General features: G+C 37.6%; 1 protein-coding gene across 1 annotated transcript; it reads left to right on the top strand.

Annotated features, from left to right (window-relative positions):
- Window positions 1–5,223: 5,223 nt before the first annotated feature.
- LOC125406512 (olfactory receptor 2B11-like) lies at window positions 5,224–6,162 on the top strand. Its single transcript, XM_048443549.2, has one exon. The coding sequence runs from the start codon at window positions 5,224–5,226 to the stop codon at window positions 6,160–6,162; it is 939 nt and encodes a 312-aa protein (XP_048299506.1).
- Window positions 6,163–23,170: the final 17,008 nt, after the last annotated feature.

Consider the following 23,170-nt stretch of genomic DNA (forward strand, 5'->3'; position numbering starts at 1 on the left):
ACGAAGGGATGAAGAAAATCACTATCTATTGATGGAGGCACTATTAGCACAAATTATAAAAATCATATATACATAAGAAACCAGCACTGAATCACCCAAATATATGAAGAAAATACCATCAGACATAAGATATACTGCAAAAACTTACCTTTGGTAAATTCAAAGTTACAATTTTTCATGAACATTATCTTAAATAACAGAGTTAGGTAAACAAGATGCCTGAAGTACAGAATTGAGATTAGATCTCAGGATTTCACCAAAATAAAATAGATTCAAGAGGGATCAAAATATTTAAATATAAAGACCATATTCTACAGTAGGAAAAATGTATAGCTCAATGAAAACAAAACAGAGTAGACAAAGGAAATGGCTATTTGTGAAGCAGTGAGAAACAGAAAATTTGTTAAAGCTAAGTATACCTTTTTATATGGGTGAAACATATAGTATCCTAAAATAGTTTTGATAGTAACACTGAGGATGGCTGTTTTCAGATAATAAAATAGTAAAACATGTTATAAGAAATACCAAAATGTGACAGAATGTCTGCTTACCAAAGTAGTGCATGTCATTAGAAAAATGACCTAGAGAGACTTGTCTAACAAGGGTGCCACAAACCTTCTACTTATAAAAACTCCAAAATGCAATAAAGAGAAGTAAGAAGGAAAAAAAGACCATACTCTAAAATTGCCAGAAAAAAATGGGGAGAACATTGTGTGACATTATTTTGGACAAGAATTGCCTGTATAAGAATGCAAATGTATAGGTAACAAAAGGATAAAATTAGTTGAACATGATTCTTTCAATGTGAAAAGTTTCTGTAAAACAAAGGAAATAATAAGTGAACAGATAATCTATAGTAGAGAAGATTGGAATCAACAGTACAGCATTAATTTATAAAATTATTATTACCTAGGAAAAATAGTGTTAATATTACTTTAAGTTGATTATAGTTGAAAAGAATTGTATCATATTGCTCAAAATATACCAAAGAGATTTTGAATGTACTCATTATGATGGAGTGATAAATATTTGGGATGAGGTTAGCATAAGTAGTCTCAACTACTGTCCAACCTGAAGTATATAAATAAACCAAAACATCGCACCATATCCCTGATTAGTTACTTTTCTTTGCAGCCATAAAACACCACAACCAAAGGCACCTTACAGAAGGAATAATTTGTTTGGCTGTTAGTCTGCAATAGTATGGAAGGCATGGAAGGAGTAACAGGAAGCTGAGAGATCACATCTTTAATATACAAAGAAGCAGATAAAGCAAACTGAATGTGTGCAAGGTTATAAAGTATCAAAGTCCACCACCAGTGAAGTATTTCTTTTAGTCAAGGCTCTAGGGTTCAAAAGTTCTATAACCTCCCGAAACAGAGTCACCAACTTGGGAACCAAGTGTTCAAACACATGAATCCACGGGAATATTTTTTTTAATTCAAACTACCACAATCCCCAATTATGAGAAATTGCTAATTTTCAATAACAAAATAAATTCTTGCATGCATTCTCTTATCAATACATGAATGGTATATAGAAATGCCCTTGAAAATGAAAGATTTCCTCCTTAATGGAGGCTTCCTAAGTTTTAGAAAGTAAAAAGCTTGAAAACCTCAGAAAGTCCATGAAGTTAACACAATTCACAAGGTCCCTCCCAAAGGTTATAGAAGTAACATTGCTATTGAGAAGAAACTTGCAGATGAGACAATCTGTTTGGAGTAGACTCTCAGACCTGTGGGGCTGCCTAAAAGTCATGCACTTAGCATCCATTCCTTGGTAGTCTTTTTAATGCTACAAATCCTGTTGAACCTTCCATGCTTCTGTAAGTAACTGCAATAAACTCACTGATCCTATAAGTTAGACTTTGGGGGAATCTTTTCTTTGGTCATCAGTGCCTATCTGGGGTGAAGAGACATTTGTGGAAATCACCAAAGGAAAATTCCTACAGAATGATTTAAACATAAAATATATGTAGTGAATTAGGAAATTTAATGAGTTTATTTTATACCACATCTAACAACAGAAGATACTTGCTTACAACCCAACTAAGGCGATAATTAACTGTACATAAGAAGCAAATCCACAAAGAACTCTGTCCCTAGGAACATTTTCTGCTAATTCAACAAGGATAAAACTACACAAATGATCTGCTTAAGAACCATCCCAGGAGTTTTGGAAGCAGTATACAAATACCACATATGGATCATTCCATGTATTTTCTACCATTGTCTGCCTAACACAGCATTTCCTTTCTGTCATATTTTATCAATTATTCACTTAGTCCATCAATTACCTGAAATTGTTAAACCCTGTATTCTTCTACTAACTAAAGTTTCTTAATCTGTACTTGAAAATAAAAGCACTCTGAATTCCTTTATATTTCCTTATTGTTGAAGATTATCAAAACAAGGTAAGTCAAAAGACACATTTTCCTGGGTTGTGCATTTCAGGAAAGAATGGAATGTATGTAGCAATTAATGCACTTAGTAATTAATAGCATTTAATAGCCTTTCATTTCAGGAAATCTTCTCTGGAACTTGGAAATCCTGATTCATTGACTCTGAGCAAAAGCAGATCTTTTCATAAGCAATATCTCTTTTATCTACCTCTTACTTGAAACACCAATAAAAGTATCAAATTTCATGAACTACTATACCTGAAATATTAAATGACAGAATTATGTCACATATAACCATTTTATATAATAATTTCATTAATATTAGCACACAAAATATAGATTATTTTGATATGTTTTCCTTTGTATAAATGATTTTAAAATCTGTGGCCAAGTTTTTCATGACTTGTTGACATATTTTATCTATGTGTTTCAGTCTTAGATAAAATAACCAATAAAACCTTTATGATCTTTCCCTACATGGCATACATATAATATATATGTATATAGATTATTTACATATAGTGTGTGTGTGTGTGTGTGTGTGTGTGTGTGCGTGTGCACTAAGGAGATATCTAATAGAGTTTGACCCACCCTAAGGTGATTTAGAAATTTCTAGATAAGAAATTTCTGTGTATTAAAATAGCAATCAAATTTATTAGAAGCCTAAGATACAAAGGCTATATAATCTAAGTATGAAAGTACAGAAATACTATGAGATAATGTGGTAAAGTTAAGAGAATGGGGATAAGATTATAGACCTTGTGTATATTTTAGGGCAAGTGAAACAAACCACACAACTGACCCTCATTAGGCTCTGATAGATCAGATCAAGCCAGACACACAAATTTAGTGTAAATGTCACATATCAAACTGTACATTTGTAAGATAGAGAGACGCAAAACAGTTAAATCTGTCACTAAAACAACAAGAATTCTGTCAATTTGAGGTGGAAAAGTTGCAAAAGTCCTCCTACAATTAATAGTTACAAAAAGAGAAATATGCTGGGATAAACAAATGCTGACTAATCACCTGTTTTCTCAGTTGTCCACCTTGGAGAACTCGCAGCCCTGTTTCTACACGATGGAAACTTTCTTCATGTATTGTAGAACGAAGCCTGACTTGATTCTAGCATTGAAAATAAAGTTATTGGATCTATAATTAAATATGCTAGTTTTGTCTTTTGACATTGATGATAACCATTCACAAATCAACCTACAAATAATATGTCAACAATAAGAAACCTTAAAATAATACAAAAAATACAGCATCAATTACTGTCTTTGAAGACAGATACAGATACTTATAAAGAACTTAGAGTATTAAATATAAATTGGCCTTTTAAATATTGAAGTGTTACTAGTGTAAAAGAATACAAAATGTGACTAATAACATTGTTAAATAAATGGACAAAATTGTCTTAGAGTTATAAAATTGTATGGGTAGATGGAAATATTTAAATGTATAATTTAAAGTCTAATTTATTTCATAATATTTTTAAATAAAACATCTCTTATTTTCTCAAAATATTACATTACTCAGGTACTGAATATTGTGGTTTGGTATGTATGTTTCTTTTATCTGAAAAGAGAGTGTATATGTATTTCAATAATGTAAAGTAACTTGCAAGTCTTAGTCTCTGAGCTAGATTTTTCTCCTGGCAGTCATAAAATACTTCATATTCAAAAATGTAACTATAGTTATAGATAGTATGTCTTTTGTAAGTGTATAAATGCATTTTAAGACAGTGTAATACACTTAAGACAAAAATGTCTAAGGTGAATGAATTAGCTCAAATTAAATAAGGTTTTCAATTATTTCAAAGTCTAAGTATTACACAAGAAAAATTGCAATGTTAAAACCAATATAATTTTTTGTTTAATGTCAATGAATTGTGTTGTTGAATAATGATGTTATAGAAGTTACATTTTGGGGTAGCAAGATGGTTCAGATGGTAAAAGCCCTTGCTGCCCAAGACTGACTACCTGAGTTTGATCCTTAGAACTCAGGGTAGAAAGTGGAAACTCACTCCCAGAAGTTATTCTCTGACCACACAACTCATGTGCATCCTGTGCCACTCAGATAACCACACTCGTCCAACTCATTCACACACACACAGCAATAATACATAAAACATTTACAAAGAATTTACATTTATAAGTTCTAAATAGCTCAGATATATTGTTTAACACTGCTCTTCTTTCTCCTGGTAGAAATAATTATTCTGATGATTTTGCAATTGATGAAATCATCTTAATGTTGTTCTCTTTTTATCCTATTATTTTTAACCAATTTGATTATTTAAACAATACCCACAGCACTTATTTGAAAAGGAGGCTTGTCAGTTCTCAGACTCATGAAACCTCTGTTCCGTAACATGCTGGGGATAATATTTTTTTTAAAGTCCTGATTGATTTTGATGTCAATTAGAGTTAGAAAAGCAATTTTTGTGAATCTTCAATGGATGCAAACTTCTCTTTTTGCTTAATCGTAATGAGAATTCAATGATTTATCCTTATACAGTTGAAGAAATTCAGTATCCAGAGATAGATCTTGTTTAAAGTAGCTTATTTTGTTATTTAGTGTTCTTAAAGGAAATGTATGTTGTTTAGTGTCATAAAAGGAAATGGATTACCTGGTCAAGACTCTTTATCTTCTTTACCCCCATCAAAGCCATAACAATCTGTTTGCTTTTTTAATCACTGGAAAATGTACAAGATAGAAAATAATGTGTTATCATTTGTCATTTCTCAAGTCTCTCCCTTTCTCTCTCCCTCTCCTTCTCTCTACTGCTTTGTTATTACAGGTGAAACAGATTAAAGACAATGGTAGTCATTAATGCAACCCACCCTGAAGAGTTTATTCTGCTTGGCTTTGCCAACCATCCTTGGCTGGAGCTCCCTGTCTTCATTATTCTTCTGGTAACATATCCGCTAGCCATGTTTGGGAATGTTGCCATCATTCTTGTGTCCACCTTAGAACCCCGTCTTCACAGTCCCATGTATTTCTTCCTCACAAATCTCTCCTTTCTGGACATGTGCTACACCACAAGCATTGTGCCTCAGATGCTGTTCAACCTGGGAAGCTCCAGAAAGACCATAAGCTATGTGGGGTGTGCAATTCAACTTTATTTATTTAGTGGAATGGGGGGCACAGAGTGTCTTCTTCTGGCTATTATGTCTTTTGATCGCTACGTGGCCATCTGCAGACCTCTGCACTACTCCCTGATAATGAACCATCGTGCATGCACTCTGTTAGTGTGCGTCATGTGGCTCTGTGGAATTGTCTATGCAATCTCAGAAGCCACACTTACGTTACAGTTGCCACTTTGTGGCATCAATACACTGGATCACTTATTATGTGAGATTCCAGTTCTGATAAAGACTGCTTGCGGTGAAAAAGAGACAAATGAGTTGGCACTTTCTGTGGCATGCATTTTTATACTAGCTGTTCCTTTATGCTTAATACTTGCTTCATATATTAGTATCGGACATGCTATACTTAGGATTAAGTCTTCTGAGGGAAGGACAAAGGCCTTTGGTACATGTTCCTCTCATCTCATAGTAGTTTCCTTATTTTATGGCCCAGGAATAAGTATGTACCTTCAGCCTCCCTCCTCTATCTCAAGGGACCAACCTAAGTTCATGGCTCTCTTCTATGGTGTGGTGACTCCTACACTCAACCCATTTATTTACACTTTGAGGAATAAGGATGTAAAGGGGGCATTAGGCAATTTGGCAAGAAGAATTTTATGTTATAGGTGATAGTATAACAAGTAAAATTATTTAACAGTTAAAATGTGTTTTCCTGGCTGAATTTTTAAAAACTTAATAGAATTTTATCATTTATTCTTTGAAAACTTTGTACAAACATTCAATGTATTTTTATCTTATTTATACTCCACCGCCTCACTTCAAATTCCCCCAGGATCTCTCAACCTCTTTCCTTCCTGACTTTGCATCTTCTTAGTAGTAACAGCCTCCTGAGTCCAATTAATGCTGACCAATTAGTGCATGGTGTGGAGCTATCTCCTGGGTCATGGACAAACTACCAGTGGCCAGACCCCCAAGAAAAGTGATGCTTTATCCTCTAAGAAGTCATCAACTGACAATTCCAATATCATATTCCATGTTTTTCTAACGAAATATCCCATATTCTTTACAGTCATGTTAAAATATAATGTGTTTTGGAATGTTAACATGGGATCTTTCCAAATATATGAAAATAGTTCTTGTGTCTTGCTATACTGAATTAACAAATATTTAATAGTTTAGAATGCACAATAAAATTACAAACTGGTTAATGTATTTATAACAACATGATAACCATTTATTGGTACACATCTCATTAATATCACTTGAGGAATTTTCATCATTCTCAGGAAGCTTGGTCCAAGTGTGTGAACATCCCATGTACCCTGTGCATTCTTGGTAGAAGTAGTATATTATGATCACACACAATTGTTTTAGATAGTAGTATATTTTAATACTCTTTTTTATATATTTGCATGAGTGGGTGTGGGTTGTGTGGTTGTGCACCTGCCATGCCACACACGTTGAGGTCAAGGACAATTTGCCTAAAAGAGTTCTTTCATTTCACTGGGTTCACCCTTGGAATTGAACTCATGTTCTTAGGCCAGGTAACAAGTACATTTACCTAATGAGCCTTCTTTTTGTACCACTAGTGTATTTTTAAGTTCATGATGAATTTTTAATCATCATGATATTTTTAAGTTCATTTTCATTATGTAGTTATTTTTGCATGTGTTTATCAGTATATATGGAATTTTTTTACATATCAAATTAAGTTGGACAAAGATATAGTTCTTGACATCACTGCCAAATACTACAAATAAGGGTGTTTAAAATCAGTGAGAGAGCAAAGAAGTAATGGTAATAGCCGGCAACTTGAGAAATACTTCTATGTATTGATCAGAACAATCAGGAACCTATTTTGAATATAAAAGAATAAGTTTGAGAAATAATTGTAGTTTTGTAATGAAAAGATAATTTAATATTTCAGTGATTGTAATGGATGCCTTTTGATTGATTCAATTTGGGGATGCAAATGATGATCAGTAGAACTAGGGAGATGCCCAGCTGTTGATAGCGTGTACTGCTCTTGCAAAGGATAGGTGTCCAGGTCCCAACATCTGTGTCAGTCTGATATTCCAGCTCCAAGAGATCTAGTGCCACCTGTCATTTTCAGACACCTACACATATGTATATGTGCTGACATACAGACATGCACACATACACATGAATTTATAAAGATAAAGAATATTTTTAAAAATTAGAAGTGTTAAAATTTAACTTTAGAATTCACACTTTTCCTTTTTCTAATATTGTGTATATCTAAAATTCTTCTGTTAAAAGGGAAAGGTATCAGAGGTGATCACTTCATGAGATTCCTATGGAAAACATTCTATCCTTTGCACCTTTCTTTCTTCTACCACAGTGAGCACAGTCATATTCATCACAAAGACACACCAACGAAGAACAATCCCAGAAACTAAAGCTGTGCCCTTACAAGATAGTAAATACTTCAGAGCATTTTTTTTCACTCACAACTTTCATAATCATGAGAAGAAATTGCTATGGCTTATAAATGATGCAGTTCTGAGTATTTTTGCTATAGAAGCACAGTGCGTTAGGAAGCTCCAATATCATCACAGCAGTAGGTGTAGTCCATGAGATCAAACCAAGAACTTTGCAATTTTTAGATACTGAATTTATTTGTTAAGCAATCAGTGTATTTTCTAATTAGAAAGGACTGTAAGAAAAACAAGCAAGTGTTTTTAAATGTTCTTGGAAGTTTTATGAGTTTATAATAGTAGTGAAACTTTGTGCAGGGCCAACAGCTATCACTGTTTGAAGAGATCTCCCAGTTTATGTTCCAAGTACTAAGAAAGCTGTCAGGAGGCAGAGAAAGTTGCAAGTCTAGGAGGTACCCTTGACTGACACTTCTCCAGGAGAAGCTCTTGACATCACTTCAGTTTCCACTTTCTGAGGAAATTAGTGTCAGTACCAAAAGTACTGGTCTATCATTTTTACTCTTGCTCTACATTCAGCTTGCAATATTGGAGGTCATGTTGTCAGAATCAAGGAGCTGTAGATATGTCTTGACTGAAAGAACTGGCTGAACCAGCTTCTCCTGTGTTTGAAAGAGCATGGCTGAAAGCAGCTTGAGAAAAAACTCCTTAGGATTGAAAGGTTTCCATCAGGAGGTATACAGATGCTATGTGTGCTATTCAAACAACTCTAGTGATGTCTGAAAGTTCCATTGCTGTAGATATGAGATGACTTCTTAGATCAAAGAACTATCAAGTAATAATTTAAGCCCAAATCTGTCTGACTCAGGTACTCCTCACTGGGATAGTTTATGAAAAGAACTTAACAACTACCAGAGTTTCTTACCATCTAAAGTTCACATGACTCAGCCCACCAACACCTCAATGTGATTTGAGTTGTGCCAACATATGTTACACTTGAAGGACCTGTATTTTGTTATTTGAGACTGGAACAACAATGATGATGATGCTGCCCCATATCTCATACAGGGAAATGATTCAAAGTAGTAGGTTTCCATATCACATGGAGGGCTTCTGTTTGACTTGATGTTGATAATTTTATGTAAAATGATATGTACTTTTGAAAGAGTAACAAAAAGAAAATTTAAGTGAAAACAAGGAAAGTCTACTAGGAGCTTCCAACAGGGATTATCAGGACCCTCTAGGAGCAAACTGCTTAGGCCAATGTTGGGCTGATTTTTGTCAGCACAAGTTCTACTGGTGAGATGATAGCAAAGAGTAGTGTTTCACGTTTTACATAAAACCACAAGATATATAAGGAGCTGGGGGTGTCTAAGATACCTCAAAGATGTCTGGCAGAGCCATGACTGCTTCATTGGTAGCTGACCATTATAAATGGTAAAGTGAATAATTGGAAAGGTCAGAGAAGTAAACAGAACTGGACCTCCCTCAAATTCAGTTTTAAGTACTGGAAAGTTTGAGACATTCTCAGGATTGTAAGCTCTTTTTTTCCTTCAATACAAAAAGAAAATATGTAGACATGAACACACCAAATATATTCCCACAGATGTGAGCATATTTCAAAGTTATACAAATGCTAGGAAGAAGAGAAACTAGCCAACTGTAAACACTTTCACTATGTAGGTAGAGGCATGAGATAGGCATTACTCATTTATTCTCATTTCTCTGGGTTGAGTAAGCAATTATATCTTTAAGGCCACAAGAAGTCCTTGCCTCTCTTCTGTTAGCATATTACTCAACATCATGTACAAAAAAATGCTTCAGGAACATAGAAATGCCCTAGCAGATCATAGCCAAGATGCTGTGAGATACTTGACCTAGACCACCTGTACCTAACTAACATGTTGGTATTTGGAGAAGTCATAGTTAACTTCAGTTGTTAACTTGTGCTGTGTGGCAAAAAAAATTCCTGGGAAGATGTAACACACATGTCTATTCACTACACATAGGAAACCCACAACAGACCAAAGCATGGATAACACAAAGACCAATTTGATGAACCAACAGGTTTTATTGGGGTTGCTTATAGGAATATGATCCATGTGTAACTTATAGGAATAGAAATGACTCAAAGACAGCTGAATTATCAAAGCCAATGATGGCATGGGTGACAGCTCACCAAAGCTAGGAATATGGAACACACTGCAAAGCCTGCAGGTAGCTCAATATATTGGAGAGTATACTTCCTAAGTATACCCACTAAACTTTAACTATTTAACTCATCTTCAGCTCCACAACCAGAGTTTAACTACTTTCAACATCTTCAGTTCAAGAAAAACTTAAAAATTAGGCTAAGAAATGCTGTGGGGCAATGGACTTGTACCCTGTAAAGATTTGTCACTTGTATTGGTTTAATAAAATGTTGATTGGCCAGTAGCCATACAGGAAGTACAGACAGGATGATGAGAATAGGAGAATTCTGAGAAGAGGAAAGGCTCAGTCTGCATTCATCATCCAGATTCAGAGGATGCAAGATGAGAATGCCAAGGTACCAAGCCACATGGTTAATACAGACAAGAAGTATGGGTTAAAGTAAAATGTAAGAGTTAATTAATAAGAAGCCTGAGCTAATACGCCAAAGAGTTTATAATTAATATAGGCCTCTATGTGTTTCTTTGGTATTGATCACTGCAGGACCAGGAGGGATAGAAAACTCTGTCAATAATTGGTGCCAACATGGCCAACTAAATCCACTTAAAACCTAAGAGAGTTTGGGAAGAAATTCTAGACATGAAAAACAGAGTTTAACACAACTTCTTTCTCTGTTTGCTGGTGGCAAGCAGAGCCATGGCTCCTTTAAGGGGTTTTCTCACTCAGCTTTAGTGGCAAGAACTGCATGGTTTCTTTAAGGGAAGGCTTAACCCAAACATTCCAGACTCTTTGGGTGTATGAATGCCAGAGACTTGCATGACACTTTCAACCAAACATTCCCGACTCTTTAGGTATAGGGGCACCGACTTAAGTTTGGCTACTTCTTGTAGGTATGGGGTGACATGGGGGAGGAGAGAGTTGGGAGTTGGTGGGCTCACACTCAGCAGGATGTGTGGCTGGAGAGGCATCTGGTTAACTGCCATCCTGAAGACTGTAGACATCTGTTCCTTGAGGAAAATGAGAAGGTATGTGGCTAGGAGAAAAATAGATTGTTATTATTGGCCCTGTGGATAGGGCTATCCATGGAAAAGGTCATTAACTGCCAGAAAGAATGGGGCAGAGAAGTGCTCTGGTTGTACTGGAGAGGCACGGGTGAATAAGAGAGATACAAGAGCAGATATGCCCTTTAAAACCAGGTTTTAGTTGTTGGGTAGGTGCCCATTTGAGCCAGGAGAGGTGGTACCAATGGTGAGTTACAGGAGCTAATGTAGGTGCTGGCATTGTCTGGAGAGCCCTCTATAAGTTGGTCTTGGCCCAGACATCAGAAATGACCTATAAAATATGTTTTAAAATTGATGGGATTAAAATAGGCTCTGGAGACTGTTAGTTTTTACTGAACCAGATAAAGGAAATTCGAAACTCTTAACCTCTGAAGATACATTTAGAACCTGTTAATCCTGGGCTATGAAGCCCATGACAGAGGCACACCTGTCTGTATGTTTAACAGGAAACTTAACAAATGAAGTAATGAACTACTAGTACCTTAAGTCATCAAATGCCATCAGACAGATCTGAGAGGAAAAAGTAAATAAGCAAAAATGAGATAGCTATCTTCAGTTTTGCAGGCAATCCCATGTCTTTCCATAATCTTTGGAGAACACCAGTCTTAGAAACAGTACTTGTCTTTAGCTTCTGAGTCCAGGAGGCCCAAAGTTTTTTTTGTGGGTGTAGGATTTAGTCTACCTGTCTTGGCAAGATAAGATGATAGATTCCCCCGATGTAGTGTCCAGGAAGTTGATGAGGTGGAAGGCAGCTTTTTGCTGTGTGAGTTGCTTTGTCATATCCAAAGGCAAGCATCTAGGTGGAAGGTCTTCTGTAACCATGTATCTTTTTGGAGGAGCTAGAGAATGCTGCAGAAGCTGGCATGTCTCTGTCATAAGAAGTTCTTTTGTTAAAATCCATACTCTGAGATTTGTAAAGGCACTTGAGAATCAGGGTACCATTACCTGTTTGGTATATCCAAATTAGACATAAGTTAAATTTAGACATATAGTTTACTCAATTAGTTAAGTTTACTGATGCTAGTAGAGGCAAGAAGATTAGATTTTAGTAAGTCAAAGTATATGAGAATCAGAATGTCTCCTTGGTAGGGCCAGCACACGTGCATACTCTTACCAAGGATGGTGTTGAGGATTTTGCCTTAACCAAAATGGTGGTTATTCACATGTTTGTATTTTTCCAGAGCTGTTGTATTCTGGAGTTACAGATTTTAAAACAAGCACACATACACACACAGACATAAATCAAGCATACTGTGGTCACATTATTTACACATATGTTAACAGAAAGACAAAACTTTTTTTTTAGTAACTGTTGTCAGCGACCAATTTAAAATCCTGATGTAGGCTGTAGAAGCACACAGGTGGTCCTATTAAAGACCAGATTAGCATATGCTGTAAGGGGGAATGGATCCATTGTAGAGAGAATCCCAGCATGATGCAAATAGCAAACAGCTAGAGAAGCAGGGAGGGGGAGCATGGAAGGGGAGTGGGAGCACAGCATCCAGAAACCATGGGCATATGGGGGCTTGTTTCTTTCACACTGGCAAAAATTTTTTAGGTGTTAAGGGACCTAAGGTGTCAGATAGCCCTAATTTTAAAAAGATTTTGTAAAAGGCAGCCCAAGGGCATTTGGAGATCAGTCCTTGAACTGTAAGCATTTCTTGCTTTTAAGTCTATGCCAGAAATCAGGATTCAAAACCTAGTGCAATGCATCCACTATGTTAGAGTTTGGGTAAAAAAAAGAGAGAGAGAGAGAGAGAGAGAGAGAGAGAGAGAGAGAGTTGTGAGAAATTCCTTGAAAGGATATGTCTTGATGAAGAACCTCCACAGAGACAAGTCAGGCCCTTGTCTCCCAGAATAAGGCAGATCCTTGTCAAGTCAGGTTGGGCACCTGGCATGGCCGTGGCTTCAACAGGATGGCCCGAATCATATGAGGCTCTGGGCCTCTAAGGCAATGACTTGGAACTCAGAACTTACCCAGAGGAAGCCTATCTTAGCCTGGTAGAGAGTAGGTGCAGGGGAGAAAGGTGTTTTCCAACACATGGCCCTGGGCCAGTGGGAAAAACAGCCCCCTTGGTAAAACCTCTAGATGAAAAGTTTTGTGCCCCAATAAACTTCTGTGCTGGCACAATAATCCAAATCAAACCAAATTAGAAAAAGCCCTGTAAGAGTTGTCTTAAGCATCTCTGAGGAAGTGTCATCATTTGGTTGGCTTTCTTGGGGGTAGAGTCTGTACTGAAGCAACTCCCAGGAGAGGGGGTTTGAGATGCTAACTTTCCACCCAAAGAGAAAGTGGTGTGATATCATGTGATTATGAATTTATGGAAATAAACGTCAAATAAGAAGAGGGAGTAGAGAGATGGCTCAGCAATTAAGAGCACTGGGTATTGTTACAGAGCCCCAGAACCTACAAGGTAACTAACCATTTGCTGTAACTCCAGTCCCAGGCATCTCCTTCCATCTTCTGGCCTCTGTAAGAACTGTTCACAGGCACATAGAATTAAAATGCCCATATAACTATTATTTTTTTAAAAAGTTAGAAGAAAAAGTGGAATTCTCTACAGTGATGTCACAACCCTGAGACAGACAGAAGCCAGGGATAGTTAAAATGAACTCCTTCTGATCTTGCATGGAAACAGCTGTGGTCTTCTGCTGAGCCAGCCAGTTCAAAAGTGAAAGCACCTTTGTTCTGAGGTTAATAGAGTTCATCATAACTGTCCATCTAAGAGCAAAGTATACAGTGCTGTTAAATGACCTTTCCTTGAAGTTTTCTGAATTTATGTTCTCTATCTTTTGTATCTGTGAGAACTGTGGTATTGATGCAGTTATCTTTTAGATCAAACATCAAGATTGACAGGTCACATAGGCTCCTGAGAAATCTGCTTTCACTGTGTCATTTACCTTATTTTCAGCTAAGACCTTGTAATTTTAAAAAGTGGCTCAAAAGAAGAGCTCACATGGAGGGGTTTTTATTAGGGGGAAGGGAATGTGAAAAAAAGTGGGGGATGGGGAGACCATCCTCTGGAGACAGGAGAAGAGAGACTTGGGTGGGGCAGAAAAAGGCAGAGAGAGAGAGAGAGAGAGAGAGAGAGAGAGAGAGAGAGAGGTGGGGGCAAGTTTCAAATGTGTGCAGGAGGTGCTCTTAGTGGCTGTAGCTGAGGACATATTTTGTCAGGAACCGAAGGGCAGGCCAGTACAGATGCCTGAATACTAACACTTGTGGTACAAGATGAACATGCCAGAGGCTTTTCTTTCCATCATTTTTATAATTTATATGTTTCTGCATGATTTTGAAGTGAGAATGCCCCTAAATGTCTCCGCTTTTACATTGTGATCATGTTCAGAAATGGGCTTGTTAACTGAGTCTGGTTAGGAATGGGCTGAAATCGACATGAATGTGTACAGACTCCCTAAGTAAAATCCACATGCCTCCTTCGTTCAGGAAAAGCTTTGTTTTGGAAATAACTCCCTTGCTTTCCCTGTTTTCTGCAGCTAAGAATTTTTCTCATTTCTTCTCTCTTGACTGCTGTGAATCTTTATTTTTATTTTTATTTTTTAATATTTATTTATTTATTAAAAATTTCAACATCCTTCCCGCCTCCCTCTCCATCCCTAAGAGCAGTCAGGGTTTCCTGCCCTGTGGGACGTTCAAGTTCCTCCCCCCTCCCTCCAGGTCCAGGAAGGTGAGCATACCAAACAGAATGGATCCCAAAAATCCAGTATATGCAGAGGAAACAAGTCCCAGTGTCATTGTCAATGGCTTTTCTGAAAGACCCCATGCCACCCACATTCAGAGAATCCGGCCACATTCAGAGAATCTGGTTGGATCACGTGCTCGTTCAGTCCCAGTCCAACTGGCCTTGGTGAACTCTCATTAGATCAGTCCCCTTGTATCAGTGGGTGAATGCACTCCTCACGGTCCTGCCTTTCTTGTTCATGTTCTCCCTCCTTCTGCTCCTCATTTAGACCTTGGGGGCTCAGTCCAGTGCTCTAATGTGGGTCTCTGTCTCAATCTCCATCCATCAACGGGTGAAGGTTCCCTCTGGTCTTGCCTTCTTTGCTCACGTTCTCTTTCCTTCTGCTTCTCGTTTGGACCTAGGGAGTTAAGTCCAGTGTTCCAATGTGGGTCTCTGTCTCAATCTCCATCCATCATCAGATGAAGGTTCTATGGTGATATGCAAAATATTCATCAGTATGGTTATGGGTCAAGGCCTGTTCAGGCACCCTCTCCTCTGTCCAGAGAACAATCTGGGTATCTCTACTTGGACCTGGGATCCCCTTTATAATCAAGTCTCTTGTAAACCCTAAAATGACTCCCTCAGTTGAAATATATACTTCCCTGATCCCATATCCATCCTTCCTCCCTCCCCCATCCCAATCCCCCGAGCTTTCCCCATTTCTCCCCTACTCCCTTCTCTCTAACCCTCTCCCTTTCCAACAACCCCCCCCCATGCACCCGAGGTTGCTTGGCACTCTTGTCTACTTCCAATCTCCAGGAGGATAACTACATGATTTTCTTCAGGTTCACCTTCTTATTTAGCTTCTCTAGGATCACGAATAATAGGCTCAAAGACCTTTAATTATGGGTAGAATCCAACTTATGAGTGAATACATACCATATTCCTCTTTTTGGGTCTGGCTTACCTCACTCAGTAAAGCGTTTTCTATGTCCATCCATTGCATGCAAAATTCAAGATGTCATTATTTTTTACCGCTGTGTAAAACACTAAAGTATATATGTTCCACACTTTTTAAATTATTCTTCTATTGAGGGGCACCTAGGTTGTTTCCAGATTCTGGCTATTACAAATAGTGCCGCTATGAACATAGTTGAACAAATGCTTTTGTGGTATGATAGGGCATCTCTTGGGTATATTCCCAAGAGTGGAATTGCTGGGTCTTGTGGGAGGTTGACTCCCAGTTTCCTGAGAAACCGCCACACTGATTTCCACAGTGGCTGCACAAGTTTGCATTCCCACCAACAATGGATGAGAGTTCCCCTCTCTCCACATCCTCTCCAGCATAGGGTGTCATTGGTGTTTTTGACTTTAGCTAATCTGACTGGTGAAAAATGGTATCTCATAGTTGTTTTGATTTGCATTTCCCTGATAGCTAAGGATGATGAGCATGACCTTAAGTGTCTTTTGGCCATTTGAAGTTCTTCTGTTGAGAATTCTCTGTTCAGATCAGCACCCCATTTTTTAATTGGGTTAATTAGAGTTTTAGTGTCTAGTTTCTGGAGTTCTTTGTATATTTTGGAGATCAGGCCTTTGTCTAATGAGGGGTTTGTGAAGATCTTCTCCCAGTCAGAAGGTAGCTTTTTGTCTTACTGATGGTGTCCTTTGCTTTACAGAAGCTTCTCAGTTTCAGGAGGTCCCACTTTTTCATTGATGCTCTTATTGTCTGTGCTACTGGGGTTCAACCTAGGAAGTGGTCTCCTGTGCCTATGTCTTGTAGACTACTTCCCACTTTCTCTTCTATCTGGTTCAAAGTGGTCAGATTAATGTTGAGGTCTTTAATCCATTTGGACTTGATTTTTGTGCATGGTGATAGGTATGGATCTACTTTCATTCTTCTACAGGTTGACATCCAGTTATGCCAGCGCCATTTGTTAAAGATGCTTTCCTTCTTCTATTGCATACCTTTAGCTCCCTTGTCGAAAATCAAGTGTTCATAGGTTTGCGGGTTAATATCTGGGTCTTCTATTCTATTTCATAGGTCGACTTCTCTGTTCTTATGCCAGTACCAGGCTGTTTTCAATACTGTAGCTGTGTAATAGAGTTTGAAGTCAGGGATGGTTTTACCTCCAGAAGTTCCTTTATTATATAAGATTGTTTTGGCTACCCTGGTTTTTTTGTTTTTCCATATAAAATTGATTATTATTCTCTCAAGGTCTGCGAAGAAGTTCGATGGGATTTTGATGGGAATTGCATTGAATCTATAGATTGCTTCTGGTAAAATTGACATTTTTACTGTGTTGATCCTCCCAATCCAAGAGCAGGGGAGATCTTTCCATTTTCTGGTATCCTCCTCAATTTCTTTCTTCAAAGACTTAAAGTTCTTGTCAAATAGGTCTTTCACTTCCTTGGTTAGAGTTATCCCAAGATATTTCATGCTATTTGTGGCTATCATGAAAGGTGAAGTTTCTCTGATCTCCCTCCCTCCTTCTTTATCCTTTGTGTATATGAGGGCAACTGATTTTTTTGGAGTAGATCTTGTACCCTGCCACATTACTAATGGTGTTTATTAGCTGTAGGAGTTCTTTGGTAGAGTTTTTGGGGTCGCTCATTTATACTATCATATCGTCTGCAAATAACGAGAGTTTAACTTCTTCTTTTCCAATTCAAATCCCCTTGATCCCCTTATGTTGTCATATTGCTATTGCTAGAACTTTAAGCACTATATTGAAGAGTTATGGGAAGAGTGGACAGCCTTGTCGTGTTCCTGATTTCAATGGAATGGCTTTGAGTTTCTCTCCATTCAGTTGATGTTAGCTGTCAGCTTGCTGTAAATAGCTTTTATTATATTTAGGTATGATCCTTGTATCCCCAATCTCTTCAACATCTTTATCATAAAGGGATGTTGAATTTTGTCAAATGCTTTTTCAGCATCTAATGAAATGATCATATGGTTTTTTTCTTTCAGTTTATTTATATGATGGATTACAATGATAGATTTGCATATATTGAACCAGCCCTGCATCTCTGGGTTGAAGCCTACTTGATCATAATGGAAAATTTTTCTAATGTGTTCTTGGAATTGGTTTGCCAGGATTTTATTGAGAATTTTTGCGTCAATGTTCATGAGTGAGATTGGCCTGTAATTCTCTTTCTTGGTTGTGTCTTTATGTGGTTTTGGTATCAGGGTAACTGTAGCTTCATAAAAAGAGTTTGGCAATGACTCTTCTGTTTCTATATTGTGAAATACCTTAAGGAGTATAGGTATCAGCTCTTCTTGGAAGTTCTGGTAGAATTCTGCATTGAAACCATCTGGCCCTTGGCTTTTTTTGGTCAGGAGGTTTTTGATGACAGCTTCTAATTCTTCGCGACTAACAGGTCTATTTAGATTGTTCATCTGGTCTTGATTTAACTTTGATAAATGGTATTTATCTAAAATCCAATCCATTCCTTGTACATTTTCCAACTTTGTGGCATATAAACTTTCGTAGTAAGATCTAACGATTCTCTGAATTTCCTCTGTGTCTGTTGTTATGTCCCCCTTTTCATTTCTGATCTTATTAATTTGAGTGTTCTCTCTCTGCCGTTTGATTAGTTTGGATAGGGGTTTGTCAATCTTGCTGATTTTCTCCAAGAACCAACTTTTTGTTTCGTTGATTCTTTGGATTGTTTTCTGTGTTTCTATTTTGTTGATTTCAGCCCTCAGTTTGATTATTTCCAGTTTTCTACTCCTCCTGGATGAGTCTGCTTCCTTTTTTTCCAGAGCTTTCAGGTGTGCTGAAAGTCTCCAATGTGTGCTTTCTCCGTTTTCTTTAATTGGGCACTTAGTGCTATGAAATTTCCTCTTAGCACTGCTTTCATTGTGTCCCATCGATTTGAGTATGTTGTGTCTTTATTTTCATTAAATTCAAGGAAGACTTTAATTTCTTTCTTTATTTCTTCCTTGACCCAGGGATGATTCAGTAGTTGACTGTTCAACTTCCACGCGTTTGTATGCTTTCTGGTGTTCGAATTGTTATTGAATTCTAACTTTACTCCATGGTAATCTGACAAGACACAGATGGTTACTAATATTTTTTTTGTATCTGTGGAAGTCTGCTTTGTTACTGAGTATGTGGTCAATTTTTGAGAAGGTTCCATGAGCTGCAAAGAAGAAGGTATATTCTTTCCTATTTGGGTGGATTGTTTTATAGATATCTGTTAAGTCCATTTGATTCACTACCTCTAGTAATTCTCTTATTTCTCTGTTGAGTTTCTGTCTGATTTACCCGTCCATTGGTGAGAGAGGTGTGTTGAAATCTCCTACTATTAGTGTGTGTGGTTTGATGACTGCCTTGAGTTCTAAAAGTTTTTCTTTTACATAAGTGGGTGCTTTTATATTAGGGGCATAGATATTCAGGATTGAGACTTCCTCCTGATCAATTGTTCCTGTTATGAGTATGAAATGTCCATCTCCATCTCTTCTGATTGATTTTAGTTTGAAGTCAGTTTTGTTAGATATTAGAATGGTCACATCTGCTTGTTCCCAACCCTTTACTCTGAGTAGATGTCTATCTTTGTAGTTGAGGTGTGTTTCTTGTAAACAGCAGAATGTTGGATCCTGTTTTCGTATCCAATCTCTTAGTCTGTGCCTTTTTATAGGTGAGTTGAGTCCATTAATATTAAGTAATATTAATGACCAGTGGTTGTTGATTCCGGTTATTATTTGTGTGTGTGTGTGTGTGTGTGTGTGTGTGTGTGTGTGTAGTAGTAGTAGTAGTAGTAGAGTTTGTGTCTTTCTCTTCTTTGAGTTGTGGTTGTGAAGGGTCGCTAGATGTCTGGGTTATTGTAGGCAGTGTTGGCAATGTTGGATTCCTTGCATTGCAATTTTCCTTCTATTACTTTCTGTAAGGCTGAATTTGTGGCTACAAATTGTTTAAATTTATTTTTATCCTGGAATATTTTGTTTTCTCCAATGATAGTGAATGATAGCTTGGCTGGGTATAGTAGTCTGGGTTTGCATCCATGGTCTCTTAGTTTCTGCAGTACCTCTATCCAGGACCTTCTGGCTTTCATGGTTTCCATAGAGAAGTCTGGTGTGAGCCTGATAGGTTTACCTTTATTAGTTACTTCACCTTTTTTCTTTGCAGCTCTTAATATTCTTTCTTTAATCTGTATGTTTTGTGTTTTGATTATTATATGGCGAGGGGATTTTTTTTTTTGATCCAGTCTATTCGGTGTTCTGTATGCTTCTTGAACCTTCATAGGAATATCATTCTTTAGGTTGGGAAAGTTTTCTTCTATAATTTTGTTGAATATATTTTCTGGGCCTTTGATCTGCAATTCTTCTCCTTCTTCAATCCCTATTATTCTTAGATTTGTTTTTTTATTGTGTCCCAGATTTCTTGAATGTTTTGTGAAGAGAATTTGTTGGATTTGCCGTTTTCTTTGATCAGAGCGTTTATTTTCTCTATGGTATCTTCAGAGTCTGAGATTTGTTCTTCTATCTCTTGTATTCTATTGGTTATGCTTGATTCTGTAGTCTCTGTTCGTTAACCTAGGTTTTCCATATCCAGCCGGTTCTCAGTTTGTGTTTTCTTCATTGCCTCCATTTCAGTTTTCAATTCTTGAACTGTTTCCTTTACCTGTTTGATTGTTTTTTCTTGGTTTCCCAGGGTATCATTCATGGATTTACTCATTTCTTCAAACTTTTTGTTATACTTCTCATCCATTTCTTTACTCATTCCTTCAAACTTTTTGTTATACTTCTCATCCAATTCTTTAAGGGAGTTATTCATATCCTGTTTAAGGGACTCTGTTGCTTTCATAATGGCACTTTTTCCCACTTCTTCTGGATTAAGGTGTTCAAGCCCTTCTATTGTAGGGTCGTTGGGATGTGGTATATTCATGTTGTTTTTCAGATTGTTGGAGGAGGTCTTGCCTTGGCGTCTGCCCATCTCTTCCTTCAAATGCTCTCTATTGGATCTTTTGGTACCAGGTCAGGTTCCCTTGTTGGGCAGGGACTTCACTGACAGAAGGCCTACCTTTCCTCAGGCAGGCTATTGAAACACAGGCACTCCCTCCTTCTGGGTTGTGCCTACAGCCCAAGCCCAGTGCTCAAGGCAGCTGAGCTGGGGAAATTTTATGGCCCCAGGGGGATGGAAGAAATATAGGAAGGTGTACCTGGATGGAAGCTGGGATGGCAGGTGGGAGAGCTTAGCAGGGTGGAGCCACCACTCCAGGGTGACCTGGGAGTCTAGGGGGTCGGGGAAAGTCTGACCTCTTCCTCGCCGGGCTCCTGCCACGGGCCAGAAGCAAACTCACCCCTCCGATGGCTGTCTGCTAGAAGTCAGTGCCCTTTGCTGGTCAGGAATGTCACTGAGCTGACACCATTTTATTGATATTTTTTCTTTGTCAGCTATATTTGGTTCTACCCCTGTTCTCTGAGCCATTCAGGTTCTGGTTCCTGGCCATCTAGGCAGTGTCAGTTGTAGGCTTCCTCTCACAGCATGGACTTTATGTTAGACCAGTCATTTATTGGCCTCTAAGAAAACTCTGAGTCACCAGTGCCCCAGCATATCTTGCAGGTAGTACAAGTGTGGGATGAATGTTTTGTGGCTGGCTTGGTGTACCAGTCCCACTGGTAGCTTCATGTGGTTACAAAAGATGCCTAGTTCAGCCTCCATATTCTTGATTACTAGGAGTCCTCACTAGGGTCAGCTTTATAGGCTTCAGAAAGTTTTCACTACACTGTTTTTACATCCCCTGTTAAAAGCTCCCCTATTCCAGTCATTTTTTCCCTGTTTTCTCCCCATCTGTTGCTTTCTTGCTTACCTAATCCTTCCTTTTCCCATCCTCACCTGCCTCCAGTACACCCACAAGTTCTATTCCATTAATCTGTGTATTGCCATGTGGTTGTGGCTTGCCAGGCAAAGTTCTCAGCCTCTGTCTCTGACAGGGCTACATGACTTCTCTCTGACTCCATCTTCTTTCTTCCAGCATTTAGTTTAGTTTTCCCCACCTACCTAAGTTCTGTCCTACAGCTCTGCTATAGGCCCAAAGCAGTTCTTTTATTAACCAATGATTATCACAGCATACAGAACGGAATCCCATAATATAAGTTTCTATAGCCTCAACCCATTTCCTGTTCTTTGTGCCTACTGTGTTGTGGTTGAAACTAATTAGTCTGCTTTCTTTTTTTGCTGTCATAACTTCCCATCATCAGAAACTTTATCACTAAATCACATAAGATTCAGTAGAATTAACTGCTATTTGTTGCTAAGGTAGTTTGGTAGCTTACTGTTTTCATTTTTATTTATTTTTGAAGACAAGGTTTGTCTGTGTAACTCTAGCTGTTCTGAAAGTAGCTCTATATACCAGGATGGCTTCAAACTCAGAGATCTTCTGACTCTGACTTCCAAGTGCTGGGATTAAAAGTAAGCCAGCACTCCTGGCTTTTTTTTATTTTTATATTGTTTTATGATGGTTTTGTCCTATCAAGCATATGTTGTTGTATTGAGCTTTACCCATATCTTGAATTTTAAAATTTGACAGAGGGTATCATTATGTTTCCCAGGATGGCATGTATTTATGACATTAATACTGCCTGTACCTTCTGAGTCATTGGATTGCAGGTGCATAACCTTCTTCCTGCCTGTTTTTGTTTGTTTTAAATTTTTATTTTAAAAAGAGTATTTTACCTGTGTGCATGAATAATCACCATGTGAGTACTTGGTCCTTAAATTGATCAAAAGATGGTACTAGAAGCACTGAACTTGGAATAATGGATAGTTATGATCCCCCATGTAAGTTTTTGAGCCCACCTGTATGCAAGACCAGGAAGACTCTTTACTGTTGAGACATCTTTCCTGCTCTTTGTTGATTATTTGTAATCAGCATATTAATGGCTATTGTTTTCATTTGTCCATTTGTAAATTTTTAAACACACAGTGCCTTTTAGTAAAATCTTATTTATGTTGCAGTTAAAATTGGGGCACTTCAGGTTTCTGGTAGATGATATAGAGTTGAAATAAATGCATAACTTTTGTTGAAACTTCAGCAAAAACCTATGAGTTATTTTTATCTTTTGTTTGTTTGATTAATTTTTTTCACATGAAACAGGTATTTAATACATGTTTCTGGCTTTCCTAGAAGTGTTTGCATGGACTAGGCTGGTATTCAACTCAGAGGCAAATAGATATGCATGCCTCTGCTTTCTGTGTGCAAGGATTAGAGGCATGATTCAATGCATCCAGCTTTTTCATCTTATTTTTTCTTTTTAATAGTTAGTAATTAATCATTCATACAATTTCTCTTATCTGTACTCTGCACTGTTGATCTGTTTATTTATCTTTCATTGTTGGTTAGTAGGCATTTCTTTTGTAAGGTGATATCCCATTCCAAGGGTTCAGAA

This window comes from Myodes glareolus, chromosome 18 (genome assembly GCF_982192425.1).
Source record: "Myodes glareolus chromosome 18, mMyoGla1.1, whole genome shotgun sequence".
NCBI lineage: Eukaryota > Metazoa > Chordata > Mammalia > Rodentia > Cricetidae > Myodes > Myodes glareolus.

Excerpts from the sequence above, each read along its gene's own strand:
- LOC125406512 (XM_048443549.2), top strand. The coding sequence starts at position 5,224 with ATGGTAGTCATTAATGCAACCCACCCTGAAGAGTTTATTCTGCTTGGC.